Source organism: Mauremys mutica, chromosome 11, assembly GCF_020497125.1.
Source record: "Mauremys mutica isolate MM-2020 ecotype Southern chromosome 11, ASM2049712v1, whole genome shotgun sequence".
NCBI lineage: Eukaryota > Metazoa > Chordata > Testudines > Geoemydidae > Mauremys > Mauremys mutica.
This window is the reverse complement of record NC_059082.1, coordinates 75,826,098-75,846,277: the sequence shown is the minus strand read 5'-3', so window position 1 is coordinate 75,846,277 and position 20,180 is coordinate 75,826,098. Positions and strand designations below refer to the sequence as shown.

The window sequence follows — 20,180 nt, the reverse complement described above, 5'->3', positions numbered from 1 at the left end:
GTAGTGTCTGCACTGAAGCACTGCAATGGCACAGCTATGCGGCTGTAGTGTTTCAAGTGTAGACAAGCACTGAGCAAAAGGGTGTACCAGTATTTCTCAACTTCAGCGATTGAGCTCCCGATAAGATTTCTAATTGGGCTCAAAGTAAATGACTGAAAATAATATTATTTTACTGTATCCCATATCTTCTGACTTCAAGTACAGTATTTGCATTAATAAGGCAATGCTTTCTCACACTGGCTGTACTGAAAATTGGGTTTACTAGGGTTCAGATGATCAAAAGTTGTCTATGCATTCAATCAGTTATACATTTTTTTTAGACTTTGTTTATTTGGAGTTGCTTATTGGCTCCTTTAAGGCAGTGGTTCTCAACCTTTACAGACTACTGTACCCCTTTGAGCAGGCTGATTTGGCTTGTGTGCCCTACATTTCATCTCACTTAAAAACTACTTGTTTACAAAATCAAACATAAAAATCCAAAAGTCTCAGCACATTATGCTTGCCTGAAAACTTGCTTACTTTCTCGTGTTTACCATATAATTATAAAAGAAATTGTGGCCCCAGGTTGAGCAACGCTGATATAGTATATAGAGCAGTATAAACAAGTCATTGTATGAAATTTTAGTTTGTACAGACTTTGCTAGTGCTTTTCATGTAGCCTGTTGTAAAACTAGGTTAATATCTAGATGAGTTGACACATCCCCTGGAAGACCCTGGTATGTACACTGCTGGTTGAGAACCTCTACTTTAAGGGATAGCACCATGACAAGAACACAAACTAAACTCTCCAAAGCAAGAAAGAAATGGAATGTTATTGCTGAGAGTGATGGCAGAGGTATCAGCATCTTGGAGGGCTCTTGAAAGCTCAGCCACTGAAGATCTGGAAAAGACAGACAAGGGGTCACGCTATGATTGCCTTGGCAAAGGACAGTGTTATATGATATTTTGATGCATTCCAGAGTGGTGAGGATTTCTTATAGTTTATTTTCTGTGTTCCTTATCTTGAACTTTATTGAGTTGAGAGGGCCAGGTTATGTAAGAATTTTTAAAACTTTATCACTTGTGTAAGTTGTAAAATCTTGAGAGTTTTAATCTGGTAAAAAGCCACTTCTCAAGTATTTTGGAGTACAGCAAATCTGTATTCTCTCAGACATAGCATTCAAATGAACAAAAATGTATAAATGAGATCTCTCCTTACATTTGGGAAGACAAACTTTGTGACTCACTTGCTTCTGAGCTTGAAAGTAGGGAATTGTAACTTTCTGTGGTAATGCTGACCCACTGCATTGATACTAGAAAACATCTTTTTGCCTCCTAATTCTCCTCTGATGTATGGGTATACCAGTACAAGCCCCCAGCAAGTTGTTTATGTAACTAGATGGATGCCAATTGCTATTTCCTCACTAACACTTTTGGGGACCAATTGGAAGTTCTTGCGTCCCCTTGTGAATGACTAAATCTAAAGGTAGCTCCTTTCACAAGGCTTTGTATGGAAATAGTAAAACACAACTAAGCAATGAAGTTATAGAAAAACAGACTAACTGGATCCAATAGAAATTCTTAGTTCTTTGTTAGATTGCAGCGTCTTCAAGGCAGTGATATTGTCTCAATATCGAAAAGTCTGTGCAATTTATGTAATGCAAATACACCTGTTAAACGTTTGATTTTAATGTACTTAAGCCATAAAAATAGATGAAAAATGCCTTTTTTGAAACATCAGGAGGTTCTCAAGTGTAAGAGATGCAGGCATTGTGTTGGCAATTCAGAGTCATTTGATAAGGCTCTGGATGGAGTGTAGTAGCATCCCATTTGTCTCACATCCCGGAGACACATTGGAGTTCCATCAAGATGGGTACTGATTGGGTCAAAAGCCTAGCTTCTTGAAGGTACAAGTTAAATCTTCGCAGCCTTTTTCTTCTAGTCTTCTTTTTCCTTTCCTACATCCTGGCACTTCCCGTTTTCTTCAAGCTGTGTCCCTGAAGAGTCTTTATTAGGAGTCTGGAAAGAATGGCTTGATTTTATTTTTAATGGGAGGGTCAGAGGTGGCCTGACAAACTATATATAGGGCTGTTTTCTATTAAAGTAACTTTCCTGTTGGCCATTAGATTGTTCAGGAGAGTTCAGTTTTGGGATCTTTAAGTGGGATCCTTATGTGAGGTTTTGTCCAAATGCAGTGTCTCTCTGACTTGCACCAGTATTTCTGCCTAGGGGTTTTATGTAAGTCAGCCTGTTTTCCTTCTGTATCTTCTGAGCCCTTCCATACTCAGGAGAAGCAGTTGCACACTTTAGGTGTAGCCTAAGCATTCAAATTCTGGTTAGGCAAAACTAATCATTTGATCCATTTGATCCATTTTTAGGATTATATGGGGGACCTAAAGTGGTATAAATTAATCATATTCACTCTTTCCAGATGACTCAAGAGTTCAAGCCCATATACAGTTTATAAATATCTTCCGTTTCAGTGAGGGCTCACTCAGTGAGGGCTCACGCAGTGAGGCACATGGCTTCTTCCTGGGAATAAAAGTACAGAGTTAAATTGTGCCATTCCTTCACCAAGTGGTATAAATTACACGTGTTGTGTTCATCTGATATGACCTTTGGACTAAAGGTTCTGCAGTATTTCTCTTGGTGGTTCTTCTTTAAAATCCTTGAGATGGGAGGGAAATGTGCTTTCATTCTTTGAGGAAACTTGTACTACTGGTTACTTTCCAGTTGTAATGGTTCAAGGAGCAACAGGTTCCTAAAAGAGGAGAGGTAAAAATATTACTTATAATTTTTGACTTCTCTGAAGTGGGCACCTGGTGCTCCATGAGACTTAACCTGGGGCATCACTTTACTTGAATAACTTCCAGTTGATGGGAAAATCTTAGTCCTTCCCTTCCCATTCACTCCCATCTTCTTACTTGTTTCTCTAGGGAGATGGAGAAATTTTGGGATTGGATTCTCTCTTGTTGGGATCTTGCTTCGTCCTAAAATCTTAATCTTCACTTATTGCATAGTGAGTGAATATATAGATCAGAGAGTATCCAGGCCAAGATATGATTAATTGTTCATTTTAATTGCAGTTTAATCTGCCTTTTTCATCAATGGCAGATGATTAGGTAGCTAGAGGCAAGCAGTTCTCTGAACAACTCCTAATGCTGGTACCGCACTGGAGCTGGAGAGAGAAGGGGAAGATATTTTAAAAGGGCATGGCGTGCTGTGCCATACAGAGAAAATCTGATGCCCTTTCTCTTATGTTGCATTTGTCCTATATCTGCTTCTGAAATTCCATCTTTGTGGAGGAAAAAAGTTGCAGAAGTGATAGGATTGCAGTGATTAGGTGTTACTTCTCTGTCCATCTTGACAGTAGTCTTATAATCTCGGCTGACTATTTGTATTAAGTGTCTGAGCAGCCTATTGCTTGATCTAAAATGAGCTCAAGTTTATAACCATCAGTCTAAAGCTTCTAGCCTAACAAAGGCTATGTCTATACTACAGCCGGGATTGACACTCTGAGATCAATCCACTGGTGGTCGATTTAGTGGGTCTATTGAAAACCTGCCAAATCAACAGCAGATCACGCTCTGGTCGACCCATATACTCTACCCCCGATGAGAAGAGTAAGGTAAGTCAACGGGAAAGTTTCTCCCATTGACTTCTCTCCCCCCTCCCCCACCCGCAGTGTAGACCTTGCGGTAACTCGACCTAAGGTATGTCGACTCCAGCTACGTTATTCACATAGGCAGACAGTTGCAAAACATCTCCACATCAGCTGTCAGGTTGTTTCCCAAACAGATGGGGAAACTTAACAAGAATAAACTCCACTCCCTTGGTATTTTTGTATATGTGGAAGCAGGAAAAATCAGAGCTGACCATTGTATGGCAATAAAACATATATCCGAAATTTAAAAAATACTAAAGTTGTGATATTGATGGGAATTCCATTATCTTGTAAGCAGTTGTTGTAACATCACTTAGCCATTCATTGGAGAGAGTCTTAAGGAAATGCTGAAGCAATGAGATGGGTAAAGCCTGAAACCGTTTTAAAATTGTAAGTTAGCGATGCTAGACAGTAAATGGCTGAATGAGATGGTTCTGGAGAGCTGGAGCCTGAGCCGGTGAAAGGTCAGAGCTGGCTTGCATGGGCTGGAACACTACATGCATATTTGCAACCAAACTTAAGAGACATGGAAGATAGAAATGGCAACAACTGATGTGATTGTATTTTGGATAGCTTCCCTGGAGAACAGCCCAAATAACCATTCCTCTTTTAAAAAAACAAAAACAACCCCCAAACATTGCTCTGTATATTGATAGGCAATAAAACTCAACCTTGACGTTAAGTCCAAAAATAGCAGTTTTCCACTGGTCAGTACAAAACCAGTTCTGGGGAGGAAAAAAAAGGAGTGACTTTGAATTCCTCCCAGAGTGGTACTTTTGTGTAAGTGATTAGTTTTAAAGAATGTGTAAAGTCTGTGCAATTCTGAAAGATAGCCTTGTATATTCTGTTGTCTTCCTTCTTCTTAGTTATGGTGCGAACTTCACATACAGTAACAAATTTAGACTTGGATCCGTGAGGGGGTGAATTAACTATTTGGAAATAAGAACAGGCTTTTCAGCTTTGGGTCAGTCCAATAAATCAAAATCCTAAATGCGTATCTTTAGTACCTCATTTTGAGGATATAAATGGTGAATTGTACTCTGTGCTTGGTGTCAGGAAAACATGTTCTTTGAACAGTGTCTGGAGGATTATGTTGTTTTAAAATGAACATTGTTCAAGATTAACTTTATTTGGGAAGCCGCACTAGTAAGAACATTACTATATAATGGTTTCTGAAGTACTTTGGTTATAAGCTCATGTTCTGTGGCACTCAATACAGTTTAACGTCTCTCAACTCTGTCCCTCTCCAATTTTTTTAACACAATATCCTTGCTGTGTGTTTTTAAATGGCTGGAGCAGATGCGGTATTTATATCTATACTCTAATGTTAATTGCAGACTTGTTAAGTAATCCAAGATTACATGTGTGTTTTAAACAAAGTTTGGGCTGAAAGCTGCTGAAAAAAAGACTTCAGTGCTGTGTGTTTTTAAAGGAAAACAAAAAAACCCTCACACCTCTGAACAAATCAGTTTCGTTTTTAAATTGGCCTACAACAAATGTCAAATGTTGTACCAGTGAATCAGTTAGCTCATATAAAACCAAACCTTGTAGTTGATATATCCGTCATTCAAATTGCTTCTGCTTTTAAAAACTAGATGTCTATGGAACTCTTGAACATGGATATGCTTTAATCGCTCTTAAAGTTTAAATTTGAAAGATATTTTATTTATCTTGTGCATTCAGCATGACATAAAAACCTTGTGTAACACTTCAAACCATGAAGACTGACTCGGTCTAGTCTGTATTGTCAAGAACTATTTGGTTAGAGAGCTAGATATCTTCCTCCCCTCCCCTCAAAATCTGATTGTTAGAAAAATGAAATCAGAAAGTGGCAATTTACTCACCAAAAAGCCCTTTTTGTGAATGTGGCAAGTTAAAAGGAATCTTGCTATTAGAGAACAAACTGTGCCTGTTTTGCCCAGCCCTGCAGTATGAAAACGTACAGGACAATATGAAATATTTATTACAAATACACTGAAATGTCTTGTTCTGCCTACAAACTGGCTGGAGACAGCCATCTTGGTGAAAAAAAGGTGTCTTGAGAACAGAGCAAACTTAGAATAGGATCTAAGCTATTTAACTTAAAGTTCACTAGAAAATGGCATGGTATTATGTTGGAACCACACTGCTAGTTTCAAAGCTCTGTTTCACAGCAACATGAACATCTCTAGGAGTCCACTAAAAATTGTCAATGGCAATTTAAAATTAAAATTGCCACCTTCTAATGTGAACTCCAACTACATGACTGAGTAAAATGGCTCTGGTTCTTTAAGGCTATGTGGTAAACACATAGACATGTCCCATGAGTCTTCACATTTTTTTTTTATTTGACATAGTGTTCTTGGGCATGGAGACCATGATCTGTAAATCAGTCTAGTTTACTTCAATAGAATATGCTGTATGCCCTTTCTAAAACAGTTTTTGGCTTCCATGCTGAATAACTCCTTTCTAAGCTTTGAGGGGAGGTGTGGCCAGCTCTCCATGTGTGACATACCCAACTGACAATGATGTTTTTTGGTAACTTCCTGTTTCATTTTACATGGCAACCGTCAAAGTTTCCTAAGGTATTCCCCCAGGCTCTGTATCAAGAAAACTTTGTAAAACACTCCATCTATTAAATAACCTCCACGGTGCTCCCACCTCCTCCTTTTTAAGCCAGTTTCATATTCCAGTAGACTTTTCTGGTAGCTCTTACAATATATTGTGTATTTCAGGTCATGGCTAATAAGGTGCAATAGACCTGCAGGTCTCTGCAGTACTTTAGGGGAAAAAATAATTTGGGTTGAGGGATAGGAGTGCACTATTGAATTGAAGGACTTTCAGGTGTGTGCAACCAAAATTATTTCAGCTTTTCAGTCCTACCAAATCTTTCAATTAATCATCATTAAAACTGCCTTTTGTTGGGCTGAGTTAGTCTAACTTTCTCAGGGGTAGGATGTGACATAACTGATGTCAGTATCCAACTGCTAAGGACAGGTGAAAAGCGATGTCAATATTTAAGACTATTTCAGGCATGTGTCTGCTTCAGTAGGTGTTTGGATAATACAGTGATGGGGTAGGAGTTGCTTCTAAGTTGCTAAACAGAAAATATTCGAGTATACATTTGATATAGGTCTTCATTTTTATACTTTGCTGTCTGACCATGTCATTGTAAAAGTGTTTCTCCCCATCCCCCACCAGATATATAGCAATTATGTTGCTTAAACAAGGAAAGTTTTTGTTCCTTCATACATTTTCTCCTTGCAATGGAGCATATTTTGGATCCCCTTCTGAATTGTCCTCCCACAGGACTACGGACTTGTGCCACTGTAAGGTCCATGTACTTTTAAGTTTGAGTTCCTTTATACTTTTATTTTTTGATCACTGACTCTGTTTTATCTGAATCATTCTGTAGGGCTGCAAGGTTCTCGTTGATGCACGGGACAAACTAGGGATTCCTTGGCAGTACACGGAGAACGAGAAGCATGGAATGTTTTTGATGGCTTTTGAAAACAAAGCTGGAATGTCTATAGAGCCTGCCACATTCCAGTTGTATGTACCTGCACTGAGCGCACTGTGGAGGGATTCTGGGATCAAGGAAGCTTTTAGCCGTCGGAGTGAGTATCAGCTGGTAAGTATATCCAACTGTATGGTGATTGAAGAGTTGTAAACGGGGGGTTTTCAGTCTGAATCCAGTTTAAGAACAGATTGCTAAATCCGGTGTGTGGCCATACTACAAGCAAGCTGTAGCAATGCTATAAATCTGAGTGTTCTATAGCAGCAGGAATGAGTAATAATTGGAGCCAAACTGAGAGAAACTATGAGAAAAAGTGGAATAAGTGGACAAGACTGGATAGACTGGAAGAACAAGAGGAACCAAAAAAAGGTAGGAAATGATTGAACAAAAAGCCCCCAAAAACCTGAGTTGCTCAGTTGGGCTGATCATAGTAGGCCACTAATTAATGCACACTTTTTTTATATTTGTCCAGTTTTGCCAACTTGTATTATATTGATGCTGGCAGGCTACTGCTATTTGCAGATCAACTCTTTTGAAGTTAATATGATCCCTTTCCAAGCTGTTCTTGGATTTTTTTTTCCTTTCCTTTTTTATATCTGCAAGTTGCACTTGAGGCAGCATTTGGATGTCAGCCTAAAAATAAAAACCTTTTTTTTCCCCCTTTTTTCCTTTTAAAACAGACTTCTAGAGTTCAGCACAAAACTCATTGCATAATTTAAAATGCAGGTATGATAAGAAAGCACTTCTGATATTGAACATTTTTGTCTTTGATATGAATGAACATTTAATATATAATGTGTTTGTTTATTTATTTTATGCCTGTTGGAGCAGTTGATGATACCCTTTATTCCCCTGTCTTGTCGTCTTCACTCCTCTTCTCCCCTTTCCGCTCCCAACCCCAAATAATGAGGTGGTTGTTGAGGGACTATAGCCTCTTTTGGTTGATTTGGGGTTTTTTGGTTGTCGCTAACCTCAAGATGTGGCTACCTATTTGGGTTCAAACAGTGGTATGATAACTAAAATCTGACCAGTCACTTAAGTGGCTTAGCTTCTCTGCTTATATGTTATGTTCCATGTGTCTCGCTCTGTAACTTCACATAACACTTTTTTTCATTGAAAAGAGATGTTGTGACTTCCTAAAATTGGGGAAAAGAGGGACTTTTATTCTAAGTAATGTTTTCCTTGCTTTTCTGCTATAAATAACATTGTATTCAAAGAAAGGAATTTAATTCTGTGTGATGGAGAATGTGACTTATGTGAGAATTGCCAGATGCAAAGGTGTGCTCAGTAGCAGTGAATTCCAAGTTGGGGCCTCCCCTTACTATATTACACTCTCAGTATTACCCCTCTCCTCAGACAGCAGGAGAAATGCCATTCCATCTCCCTTCTTCCCCCTCTGAGCAACCATGGTGTTTGAGGCTGACAGGACAGGGAGAGAAGCAAAGTCAAGTGCAGTGTTTTAGATTTAAGCAAACATAAAAATTGGAAATGAACAAGTACTCTAAAGACTCCCTTCTGGGTGCTGCTGTGATCCGAGACATCTTAAAACGTTGGGTTTAAGAGCCTCTCTCTTCCATCCGGTAGGGATTGTAATTCTCCAGATTTGAGATTAGTTTGTGTACTTTTAAGGTCTGGAATGGGAAGCTGTTACTTGTGCAGATTTCCACCCCCACACTGTCAGTTCACAGTTAAGGAGGAAATAGGCAGTCCAGAATAATCTTAGTTCTTTTACATCCTAGGCATTGACGTGTAAAAGTAACAGATATTGTAATGTCATGCAACTGACAGTAATGTAACACTAATAATTCACCTAGACCAGGCATAGCACTAAAACACATTCTTTGCCTATATCAGAAATTATTCTGTCTTCCCTTGCACTATACTCTTGTGTTCACAGATGCACAAGTCTGCAATGTTTTTGTTAGTACTTTCATACAAGGAAGCAAAGTGGCTGCTCTTTTTCTAAGGAGTCAAGTTTTTGGCTTAATTTCAATAACTTCCTAAAATATAATATGCCATTCTTTATATTCTCATTGTTGCCTGACTCTGGAAAAGCGTTTCTGAAAACTAATTGCATAAATAAACTCTGAAGTTCTTGAAATGGAATGTGCTTGAAGTTTAAGGGCAGGAATTACAGCATTGCTGTGTCTTCCTTTTTTGGCCCTAAAAGGAATAACTGGAATTAATGGAATAGCTTATAACAAGATTAAAACAAACATTTCTGTTTAGCTGTGTCTTTTAGTAGTAAGGGTCCATGCCAGATTGTTAAAGCTCTGATTTTTGTGCCATTACGGTTAAGATTGTCAGTAGTTCCATTATATCCCTTTTCCAGAAATTTTAACTTCAACTGTAAAATTGTGCTTTTGCTGAAATATGACTTAAAAATTCTCAGATCAGGAGTGACTCTTTTAAAATAGCTAGAGCTTTTTCAGTTTAGTAAGTTTTTTGCATTCCTCGAAGAAAAGGCTGTATATTCTATTTCATACGTGTGGTAATGCCACAAGGGGTTTTATTTAAAACAAAACAACAAAAACCCACACAAACAACCAAACCCTTGCCAATATACCTCAGCACCACAACTAATAGTCCTTGGAAATTTATTTAGGATAAATATTTCCTAGGTATTTTAACAGTTTACAAATTAATCTTTTATGTTTTCAGCATACCTAAACATCCTTTAATTTGCAGACCGAAGTCTTTCATTCAGGTGTCCGGCTTGCCAACCTAACTCCTGTAAATTATTTTCTTATACTTGCTAACCCTAAATAACTGAGACTGCTTAGCCCTAAATGCTTTGTGACCACTTGAGCTGCCATAGTGGGATTGGAAACTCACCCCTTGTAAGTGGCTGAAGTTGTTGGTTACAGGAAAAACAACCTTTGACTATTACACTGTGACTAAGTATATTGCGGGGGTGGGGGCAGGTGGCAGAGTGAAGAACTGTCACATAGGTCAGATGCTCCCTCCACATCACTGAATAGCAATGAAATTGTATTATATTGGAAAGACTAGTTCCTTGGTACAAGAAGTTTTCCAAGACTATAAATTAAGGCTGCTTTTGCATTCGCATTTTTGAACTTCAGCTACAAGTTTTAAACAAACGGAAGGCAGAGATACATGCTTAAGATACCAGATTTCCACCTTTCTGTTGAAGTCAGTAGTATTTGTAACATCTAATGCAGAGATTCCCAAACTCTTTTTGAAGAGCTCCTCCGTTCAGAGTCATGTCACATGCATGGAGAGGGAGAGGGAGGGGTGCCCAGTACCCATAGGAGGGTCCATGAGGGTATTCACCACTGGGAGCTGAGGAAGTGTTCTGCTCCCTGCAGTGGTCAGGTGATCTCAGCTCTTGGGTCCTGGTTCCCTGCCTGTCCTTGCTCTCCTCTCCCCCACACCTCTTTTGCAGGGAAAATTACCAGGGCTGTGGGCAAGAGGGGAGTAGAGTACTGTCCCCCTCCCCACCCGCTGGACACTGCCCCATCCTGATCCTGGTCCTTCAGTGTGGTCCTGTCTGCTTTCCCTGTGCAGACTCTGTCCAGAAAGGCAAGGGGACAGGGCTCTGCACGCTGAAGGGTTGGGGTGAGCAGGGGGCTGTGTCAGGCAGGAGTATCAGTATTCCCTTGTAGTTTTCAGAGTCCCCTCTGGCCTTCCCAGCAAAGGAGGGTGACTGCTGGTTGGTGGCTGCAGAAATGGAGGAATGAGATGGGCAGGGAGCGTCGTCCCTTCAGCCAAGACCACTCAGACAGAGCCCCCTCCAGACTCCCAGCCCTTTAGTGCTGACCTGTCAGGTCCTTGTGTCCTCCAATAAACTCATCAGTGCACCCCACGGGGTTTGGGGACCTCTGTTCTAATGTAACCATGACTTAAATTTGTTATGTAGAAATATATTATATGGATTCTAAGGGAAACAAAACTGTTATGGGCCCCAGAACTATTACTTGGGAATATTTTATATACAAAGGCATAGATGTAACCTGTAGCAGTACAGAATACTACTTGTAACGCAGCCTGCTGTGAATAATATAATTTAAGAAAGAAGACAGCAATTCAAAGTTATCAACTACTGGATAATGCATGATCTGGCACACACATACAATCGGAATGATGCCTTAAATATAAAAGAATTATAGTTTAGCATGGGGCCCGGGTCACTTGCTGGAGGATTCTCTGCAGCTTGAGATTTTCAAACCACAATTTGAAGACTTCAGTAACTCAGACATAGGTTAGGGGTTTGTTATAGAAGTGGATGGGTAAGATTCTGTGGCCTGCTTTGTGCAGGAGGTCAAACTAGATGATCATAATGGTCCCTTCTGACCTTAAAGTCTATTGCATTAAAGCTTCATAAGTGTACAGTAGGAACTTAGAATTATGAACACCAGAATTACAAACTGACTGGTCAACTACATACCTCATTTGGAACTGGAAGTATGCAATCAGGCAGCAGCAGAGATGGGGAGTGGGGGGAAGCAAATACAGTGCAGTACTGTGTTAAACATAAAATACTTAAAATAAATAAAGATTTGACAAGGTAAGGAAACTGTTACTGTGCTTTTCATTTAAATTAAGATGGTGAATAGCAACATTTTTCCTTTTGCACAGTAAAGTTTCAAAGCTGTATTAAGTCAATGTTCAGTTGTAAACTTTTGAAAGAACAGCCACAACATTTTGTTCAGAGTTACGAACAGCTTCTATTCCCAAGGTGTTCATAACTCTGAGGTTCTACTATATGTGGTACATGGAATTAAAATATTCTTGAGGGCATAGGTACTAGTTTTCAGATTGACACATTACTAGACAAGACCTTTCAAAAATAATCTTGCTGCTTAATAAATGGAATGGTTCTGCTTCACCTCTTGTTGGCTCTTCGGGCTATTCATGCCATGCCTAATCTCATTAGGATGTAGCAAAGGCTGATAGCTGAGGTCATGGAGATTGGGAGTAGCTTGTGGTCTGGCTTTTTTGTGTTGAACACCCACAGTTTTTCAACAAGCAAATGCTATAAAGTGGAAGGCTTATTTATAACCCCATATTGTAGATACTGGTTTAGATCTTGTCCACACCTGTGCACTGGTTTGGTTAAATCCCTACGTGGGCACTTAAATTTGTCTAAATAGATGTAAACCAGATTTAACATGTCTCTGTTGATTTATAGGTCTTGTGTATATATGAGAAACTGAATTGGTTTAACTAAAGGTGTGACTTTAAACTGACTTAGTTAAATAGAATTATCTACGTAGAAGTTTGCTCCTTAGTTCTTTTTAGTTTAAACCAATTACTGATTTAAACTGAAATAAGCCTGATTTTTAATCTTAACTGAAACAAGTACCTATACAATCTCTTGCACCAGTTTAACTTAACCGTTTAACACCTAACTGGTACGACTGTGTATAAACAGGCCTTAGGGATGCTTGCAGTGAAGACCTTGCTTAACGCTGTAAAATATCTTCAGGATGGTCTTCCAGTCAATTTAACACTAAACTTTTATTGTTTTAAACTTAAGCTCTGTGTAGTAACATTTTGTACAGTCATTATGCATTGTACCTGTCTACCAAACCATATTATAGCAGTTGTTTTGCTTTTGAACTGTGTGTGTGTGTGTGTGTGTGTGTGTGTGTGTGTGTAAAATATATATATATATATAGTGTGTGTGTGTGTATACATATATATTTTTTAGCTATAGGTAGTCAATCCATGCATCACATTTATATTTATATATATATATATATATATATATATATATAAATGTGATGCATGGATTGACTACCTATAGCTAAAAAAATTGACACTATATGTGCCTTCCTTTGTAATGCTAAACTTAATGATTGGTTTAGCAGTGGAAAGCTTGTTGAATTAAAATGGCTATTTGACCATAACCTAATAAAATCTGAAATTTTCTTCACTTAGACCAGAGGAGCTGCCTCTAGGCATTTATCAGTGCTTTCTGTTTCATACACAATGCATTCAAGTGCTGCCTGTAAATCCCTGTCTGGGCATTTGAGCCTCTTAGAACTGAGTGGGTGGATTCCACAATAGCAGTATTTTCTTTACTTCAATGTCTCTCTCCTAAATCAGGCTAACCAATTTCACTCTCTTCACATCCCGCCCCCCTCCCAAGTTCCTCTGTTCCTTGTATGCAAGTAAGTAGTTTTGGGACAAAAGCTTCATTGTGTATTTGGTTACATTGTCAGGTCACTGTCCTCATTTTTTTAGCTACAAGAATAAGAATACTTTTGTAATCAGTGTGTGACTCTCTTCACTCCCTCATATTTTCTGTCTGTATTTTTGAAAGGAATACATTTTATCACTACATTATAGATACCCTGTAACACTTATTCTTTCTGAGGTCTTCTGTGCTACCTCAGATACTTGGATTACATTCCTCCCTGCCAGCAGGTGGAGACAGAATACTTGATTTGCATGGTTACTTCCACAAAGGAGCTTGTTATTACAGAATCATTGGTTGCTTGTCTCTAGTACATGGAAGCGAAGAATCTGAGGCTTGGGCGCAATTCCAAGTGCTCTTGTGTAAACAGGAGTTCCATATGTACCAACATCTCAGGGTTGTAGGGCTTAGGTGTTGCAGCCATGACTGCACCCTCTTGGAACAGCACTGGTTCCCAAGTCCATCAGACTGAGTACTTGGTGACCTCCTGTCCAGCTGAAGGCTCCATTCTGTGTCAAAAAGGCCCTAGGGAAACGCAGTGCAAGAATAGTAGCTGTCCTATGGATGCAAGAAAGGGTGGTAGATTTACTGTCTCACCTCTTCCTGCACTGGGTATACTCAGTGTGTGTGAGGGGGAAATCATGGCAACTCTCTTTGGCAGCAGTGAGATGGCATAGGCTCAACCCTCTTTCTCCACTTCTCTGAAAGTAAGATATGCAGCAGATTCCTTTTTTTTAATCCAGCAGGTCTTGCACCCAAACTACAAGGGATAGAACTTGCAAAAGCTATTTCTTGTGCACGCACTGGCTATTCACTTTAGTATGTCTGGGAGGGGGACTTCTTACCCAAAATTGGTGCACACAAAAATTGATATGTGAGCATAGCTCAGATAAATTAGCTATCTGTATCTTGGTGTTGCTCCATAGCAATGGATACAGTCCTTAACACACGTGGGCCTAATAGGACTTGTTAAGCAAAAAAGAGAGACTACTGTTTGTCAGTGTAAATGTGAATTTTATCCCAGCACCTCAGCCCTCTTAAAGATTAGAAAATCTACCTTGATAGATTAAAGGAGCTCAGTTTATTTAACTTAACAAACAAGGTTTAAGTGGTGACTTACTGTCTGTAAAGTACCTTCATGGGGAACAAACATTTAGGCTCTTCAGTCTAGCAGAGAAAGGTATAACCTGGCTGAAGTTGAAGCTAGGTGAATTCAGCCTGCAAAGGAGGTGTACATTTTTGACAGTGAGGGTAATTAACCATTGGAATAATTTACCAAGGATTGTGGTGAATTTTTCTATTATTGGCAAGTTTTAAATTGGGAAGAGATGCTCTAGAAATTATTTTGGAAGAGTTCTACAGGAATGCAGACTAGATGATTACAGTGTCTGTTCTGACCTTGGAACCTATGAGAGAGCACCAAATATTAGCTTTTATATGAAGCAGCAATCCATGAGAGGCATGGATGGAGGGGTTGTGGGGGTTGCAGAGGTAGGAGGAAACTTCCTGCTGTGCTCATGTTCAACTACTACTAATGGTGGGAGTGTTCCATGCAATTCCTTGTGCAGATAGCTATAAGTGATCTAGAACCCCTGAAGTCTTTTTTTCGGGGGAGGAGCAATTTGCGGTAGAAGCTCAAGAAAATACTTAAACTGTTTTTATAGGTTCTTTTGATATTCCCTGTCTTTGTATGGGACACCTGTGTTTGGAACACTATCTCCCGAAAGGGTTCACTTCATTTACTTGCTGAAAAGACACCTACATAGCATCTTCGCGTGAAGGCTAATGGAGTTTTATGGTGCTTTTTTAGTATCTGAAAACTCAGTAGTATGCATTGTTTTATCAAAACACTGTATTGGTTTGTCTGCACTGAAGTAAAATACCCACGACTGGCCCACGTCAATTGATTTAAGGTGTGGGGCTATAAAATTACAGGGTGGATGTTCAGGCTCTAACTGCCTGCAGGTCCCCAGGCCTCAGGCTCCAGCCCAACCCGAACATCTACACTGCTGTTTTATAGCTCCGAGCCCCGTTAGCTGATGTGGACCTGCCAAGGGTGTTTTATTGCTGTGTAGACATGCTCTATGTAACATGCTGTGGCAGTCCCTCCAGTACTCAAGGTGAAATATGGATTGAAAGCTATAACTCCATCTCAGGCCCTCAGTGGTTTTACATTTTAGACATAAGCGCATGACTCAAATAGCATTTTGCTCTCTCCTTCTTAGGTGAAATAGTATAACTATAATATACAATCATGGTGAAGAGGAATTGTGTATCTAATGTCAACTCTATATACTTATTGTGGATTTGCTCTTCGGGAAATTGAAGTTCCAAATTAGCTCTGTTGTACAGTAGTTCATAAAACAAATGTTACAGGTAGACCGCTGTTCTCCAAACCACTGCTCAATCATGAACTTACACAAGAGGCTGCAAATGTTGCTTGTTCTGTAACTTTGACCTCTTTTCAGTCCAGTCACTCTTACATATTACATCAATTGTGTCCCTGGAGGCTTCTGATAAAGATATACAGAAGAAATAACAAAACTACTCATTACTTCATCTTGAGCATAATTTAAACAAGGTGCCTGCTACAGAGAGAACCTTTTCTTTACACAATATTCATTGCAAAACTATTTTAAAAATTTCCAGGATTTTTCAACTTTGCAAAACTTCTGTGAAATTGCAGCATCATGGGGAAGCTTTGCACAACATCATTTATATTTCTATCTAACACCACACTTTAGTATCAATGTGGAAGTCCATGGTGTCCTTACAAGCAGCATAAGCTACTAGCCCGAAACATTCTTGTCACTCACTGGCCATGATGTTTTGCAGTTACTAATATTTGTAAAGTTCTGTGTAAGCTGTCTCTTAGCAGCCCTATGTGCTGATGGTTGCATCTTGTGCTCCAGAACCTAAACTTTCACTTAAATTTGTCTCTGCCTCACATGGCTGGGAAAATAATTTTAAGACTGTGAACCTGCTGTAATATGATGTAGAAGTGTATGCAGACAGCTCTGAAACAATAGTTTTCAATGATGTAAACTGCCCCTGTTCATTTGAAGGGGCATTAATGCTGAAGTTAAATGTGAGCATTTAACCATTTAACTGCTGATCAAAACATTCCAGTTCCTCCACTTTTGCATATTAAGATCCAAACAAGCTAAATAACATCTTGCTTTGACATCAGAGGTGACTGGATCTTGAGTTATGGGTGGACCTTGAGAGAAGTGATACTTTTCTTCTCTGCTTGATCCTGGAGTAATGTGAGATGCTCAAAGCCACACAGAAATTAAATGTCAGAACCAAGACTTAAAACCCTGGTTTTGAGTGTTCTGTCCCCTAAAGTATTGTACTTTTTGAAAACTTAAAACTTGAGGGCTGACACCATGCAAAACAAAACTGCAAAATTCTAAACAAATTACTGGATATAGACCAACTTTGCATGGTTTTAGCATTGTACTTCTGCGGTGTGCAATCCTATGTACATTTACAGGATTAAAAGTCACTAAATGAGATCAACAAACTGACCCAACACCAACAGAAACCTCCCCAAGTAGCCTACTCCAAAGCCCTACCAGCATTTACTCTACGACCTCAAAAAATGCCTTAAAGAGGCCTTGCAACATGTCTTGAAGGTCACCAAAATCCACGCTTTGGAGATCACTCCCCCGCAATCCTAAGTTGAGGACTCCCTTGCCACTTTTAAGAAATTTCTACTTCGTATCCCCTTGTCATTTAAACAAAGGAACTCTTAGCTTGAGCATCTCACTGGACCATAAATGCTGTGGAACATCATGAGGAGAAACCCTGCTTCTAAGGTAGGTAAGACTCAAACCATTTAGGTATTCAAAGAGAAAAATAATCTTTCACTGGAAATCAATTGGAAGTCCATGTAGATTATGAAACACTGGTGCAATATCCTTCCCTCATGGGGGGAGGCTTGTTTCTTCTCCCAAGCTGGAGCACGTACAACAAAAGCTGCTCCATGAACAGAGCAATTGTGAGATGCCTCCTCTGGTAGGTAGAATAGGGACGACAAAGTGACATGTTTCTACCCTTTGCTCTACTTCAGGGTTATCTTCTGCTTGGCTGTTTTATCTATAATTTAAAACATTGGAGAATGGTTGTGTTACGGTGTCCTTTCTCCAATGTTTTAAATTACACTCCAACTAATTGAGGGTTAAAAGCTAACTGTACTAAGTTCTTTGTGAACAAAGACCGTTCTTGTCCCAGAGAGCTTCCAGTCTAGGTTTATAGCAACAGCTGGATGAAGTGCAGTTAGCATGGGGATTGGCAGGATGAGGCAAAGAGTAAAAGGAACATGTTTCTGTATGATAAACATGAGCTGCTAATAAGGAACAGGTATGGACATGGGGGAGGCTAGAGAGGCTGCTGGGAATAGCTCATGTTTAAATAAAATATGGTATGAGAACCTGTGCCAATGGGCTGCTGTGGTTTTCTATATTGTATTGGCCCCTCCCTTCCCCAATCCTTCATCTGTATTCTATCTAATTAAATTGTAAACGCTTCAGGGCAGGGACCATATTTTAGGACTACAAAACACATCTGTTCCAGGCATTTTTATTATTGTTTGCTGCTTGCAACTTCCAAATTGCTAAGGTTGAGATCTTGTCTGGTTCTGTTCAAATAGCCTGGTCTTGGAGGTAAGTAAAAAGCTTCATATTTATAACACTAAATAAATTCTGTAGGAGTGTCTGCTTCTAGCTCTTCAAATGCAAGCGAGTATTCATTTTGAGTTTGGTATGTTCAGGGTGGAAAGTAATTTGATCCCGATTCCATGTTCAGAATTTGTGAGCATAATTTGCATCTTGCATAATGATGGCTGTACTTTGCTCTGAAAATACTTCCTGTCATCAAATCCTTCCTACTCATATGTACATTACCAGTCCTTATCCAGGATTCATTTGTTTGCCTTTGCAGCTCATGTCTAGTGACATTTGACTTTCAGAATTACCTGAACCCCTGTATAGCTTTCTAGTTTAGATTCTGAACCAGTCCTTGCTCTTTCTGTTTCATGTGGCTGCAGTCTTTCATGTTTACCAGTGCATATTCCCTTACAACAAACACTTCTGCTGAAGCATGAAATCTTAGATTTTTTAGAATGAAGAATTAATTTGGGATTGTAATTCCTGAGACTGCATTCTCTACTCGTAGCAAAAGGCTCTAATTTTATTATGCATAAAACCAAGCTACAGTAACAATTTAAGTATTTAAGACAAAAATACAAATTAGTCCTACTCTAAATCTTGCAGGATTTTATTAAGTATAGGGATTTGTTCAGAGTAAGTCCAGCTGTAATTAATCTTTGCGTTCCCATCAAGAAATGCTGGCATATGCTGTGAGAAACAAGGGATGAAACTTTCAGCTCAGCCTCTCTCTGAGCCAGTACCCAACTGTGGCTAAAATCCACTAGTGTAATCTTCTCTTTAGTGTGCAAGAAAACTCAGACCTGCACAGATCTAAATCCAATCCAGTTGGCTCTTGATTAAGCTGTTTGGTGTCCATGTTTAGGAAGTAATTAAAATAGATCTTCATTTTCAAGTCTCTTGTTGAAATAGTTTTTAGAGATACCAGTTTCAGGAATGTATTCTTTTGTCCTGGAGGTCAAACAAAGTATCTTAAAATTTTAAGATGGGATTTGTGTGCCTAAGGGAGGTAGATGCACAATTCCCATTGAATTTCAGGCAAGTTGGTGCCTAAATCCCTAGGCACTTTGTGAAAAACCTCCCACAAGAGTTTTCTTTATGGTAGAAACTTCAGTCTTGTTTTTTTAAAACTAATATCCTCCTAAACTACTACTGATCAGAAATAGATCAGAAGATTATAAAGAAGTTGCACTAAGAATCTGCTCCTGATTAGACTTTTCATTGATGCAGGTGTGTTGCAGCTTAGTGTCATGTTGGCATTTCTTCTCCTGTTTGCCTCAGTTTTTTGCATTTCTCCATGCTAGATAACATGAGGTACCAGTGCATGCTTAATATTATTCCTGGGAGAATTCCATGCCAAAAAATTAAATTCTGTGCACAATATTTTAAAATTCTGCAAATTTTATTTGTCAAAATAACATTATATAATCACGCCAGTTTCAATTATTTTGGTAATTTATTTCCAAATTTATTCAACAAGTATGTCTGTAACAGTACAGGCACACGCACAAATTCCCCCAGGAGTAAAGAGTTAAAGAAACCCTACCACAACCCAGTACCTGTTTCTCTGCCCTCTACCCCCAGAGCTCAGCTGCAGACCAATCCAAGCACAGACACTTAAATCCCCTACCCCACCCCAGATGCCAGCTGTGAGCCTCCCCCCGACCCAGACACTCACACCCTCTGCTGCCCAGGGATCCAGAGGGAGAAACAGCCTGATGCTGGATCCCGGGCTTGCATGGCGATTCCTGCACACTGCCCCCTCCATCCTTCAGGGTGTGCTAGTAACTGCAGCTGCTGGGAACCCTCCAGTTTCCTCCCCCACTCCCTGGCCTTGTCTTCTATTTGTGAGCTGGACTCTGCTGGGTCCAGCAGCCCCTACTGTCAGCCGACGTCTCTGCAGCCCATTTTTGTGGGGGAGAAAAAAGGATGATGTGCGCACAGAATTATTTCTGTAAAATTCTGCATTGCGCATTGGTGCAGAATTCCCCCAGAGTTTAATATGAGCAGAGGTACTACTAACTTGATCCAGACATGTATAACATCTCCATTATACAAAGATATGGCTGTTAAACACCTCATTTTAGTCTTATCCTCACAAGAGGATCTAAAGGCACTTATAGAATATGGTTCATCAGTGCTATGTTGTTTGTTTGGGTGCGGGGGGGGGCGGTTGTTCCCCTTCCCCCTTCAAATAAACCAGGCTGC

The 20,180-nt window shown here is 39.5% G+C and overlaps 1 protein-coding gene across 1 annotated transcript in view; it reads left to right on the top strand.

Moving 5' to 3' along the window:
- GNA12 (G protein subunit alpha 12) overlaps positions 1-20,180 on the top strand; it is a 64,265-nt gene that overhangs the window by 10,925 nt on the left and 33,160 nt on the right. Inside the window, exon 2 of the mRNA XM_044979943.1 lies at positions 7,038-7,253. Coding sequence (XP_044835878.1) covers positions 7,038-7,253 — 216 coding nt within the window. The remainder of the gene's footprint in view (positions 1-7,037; positions 7,254-20,180) is intronic.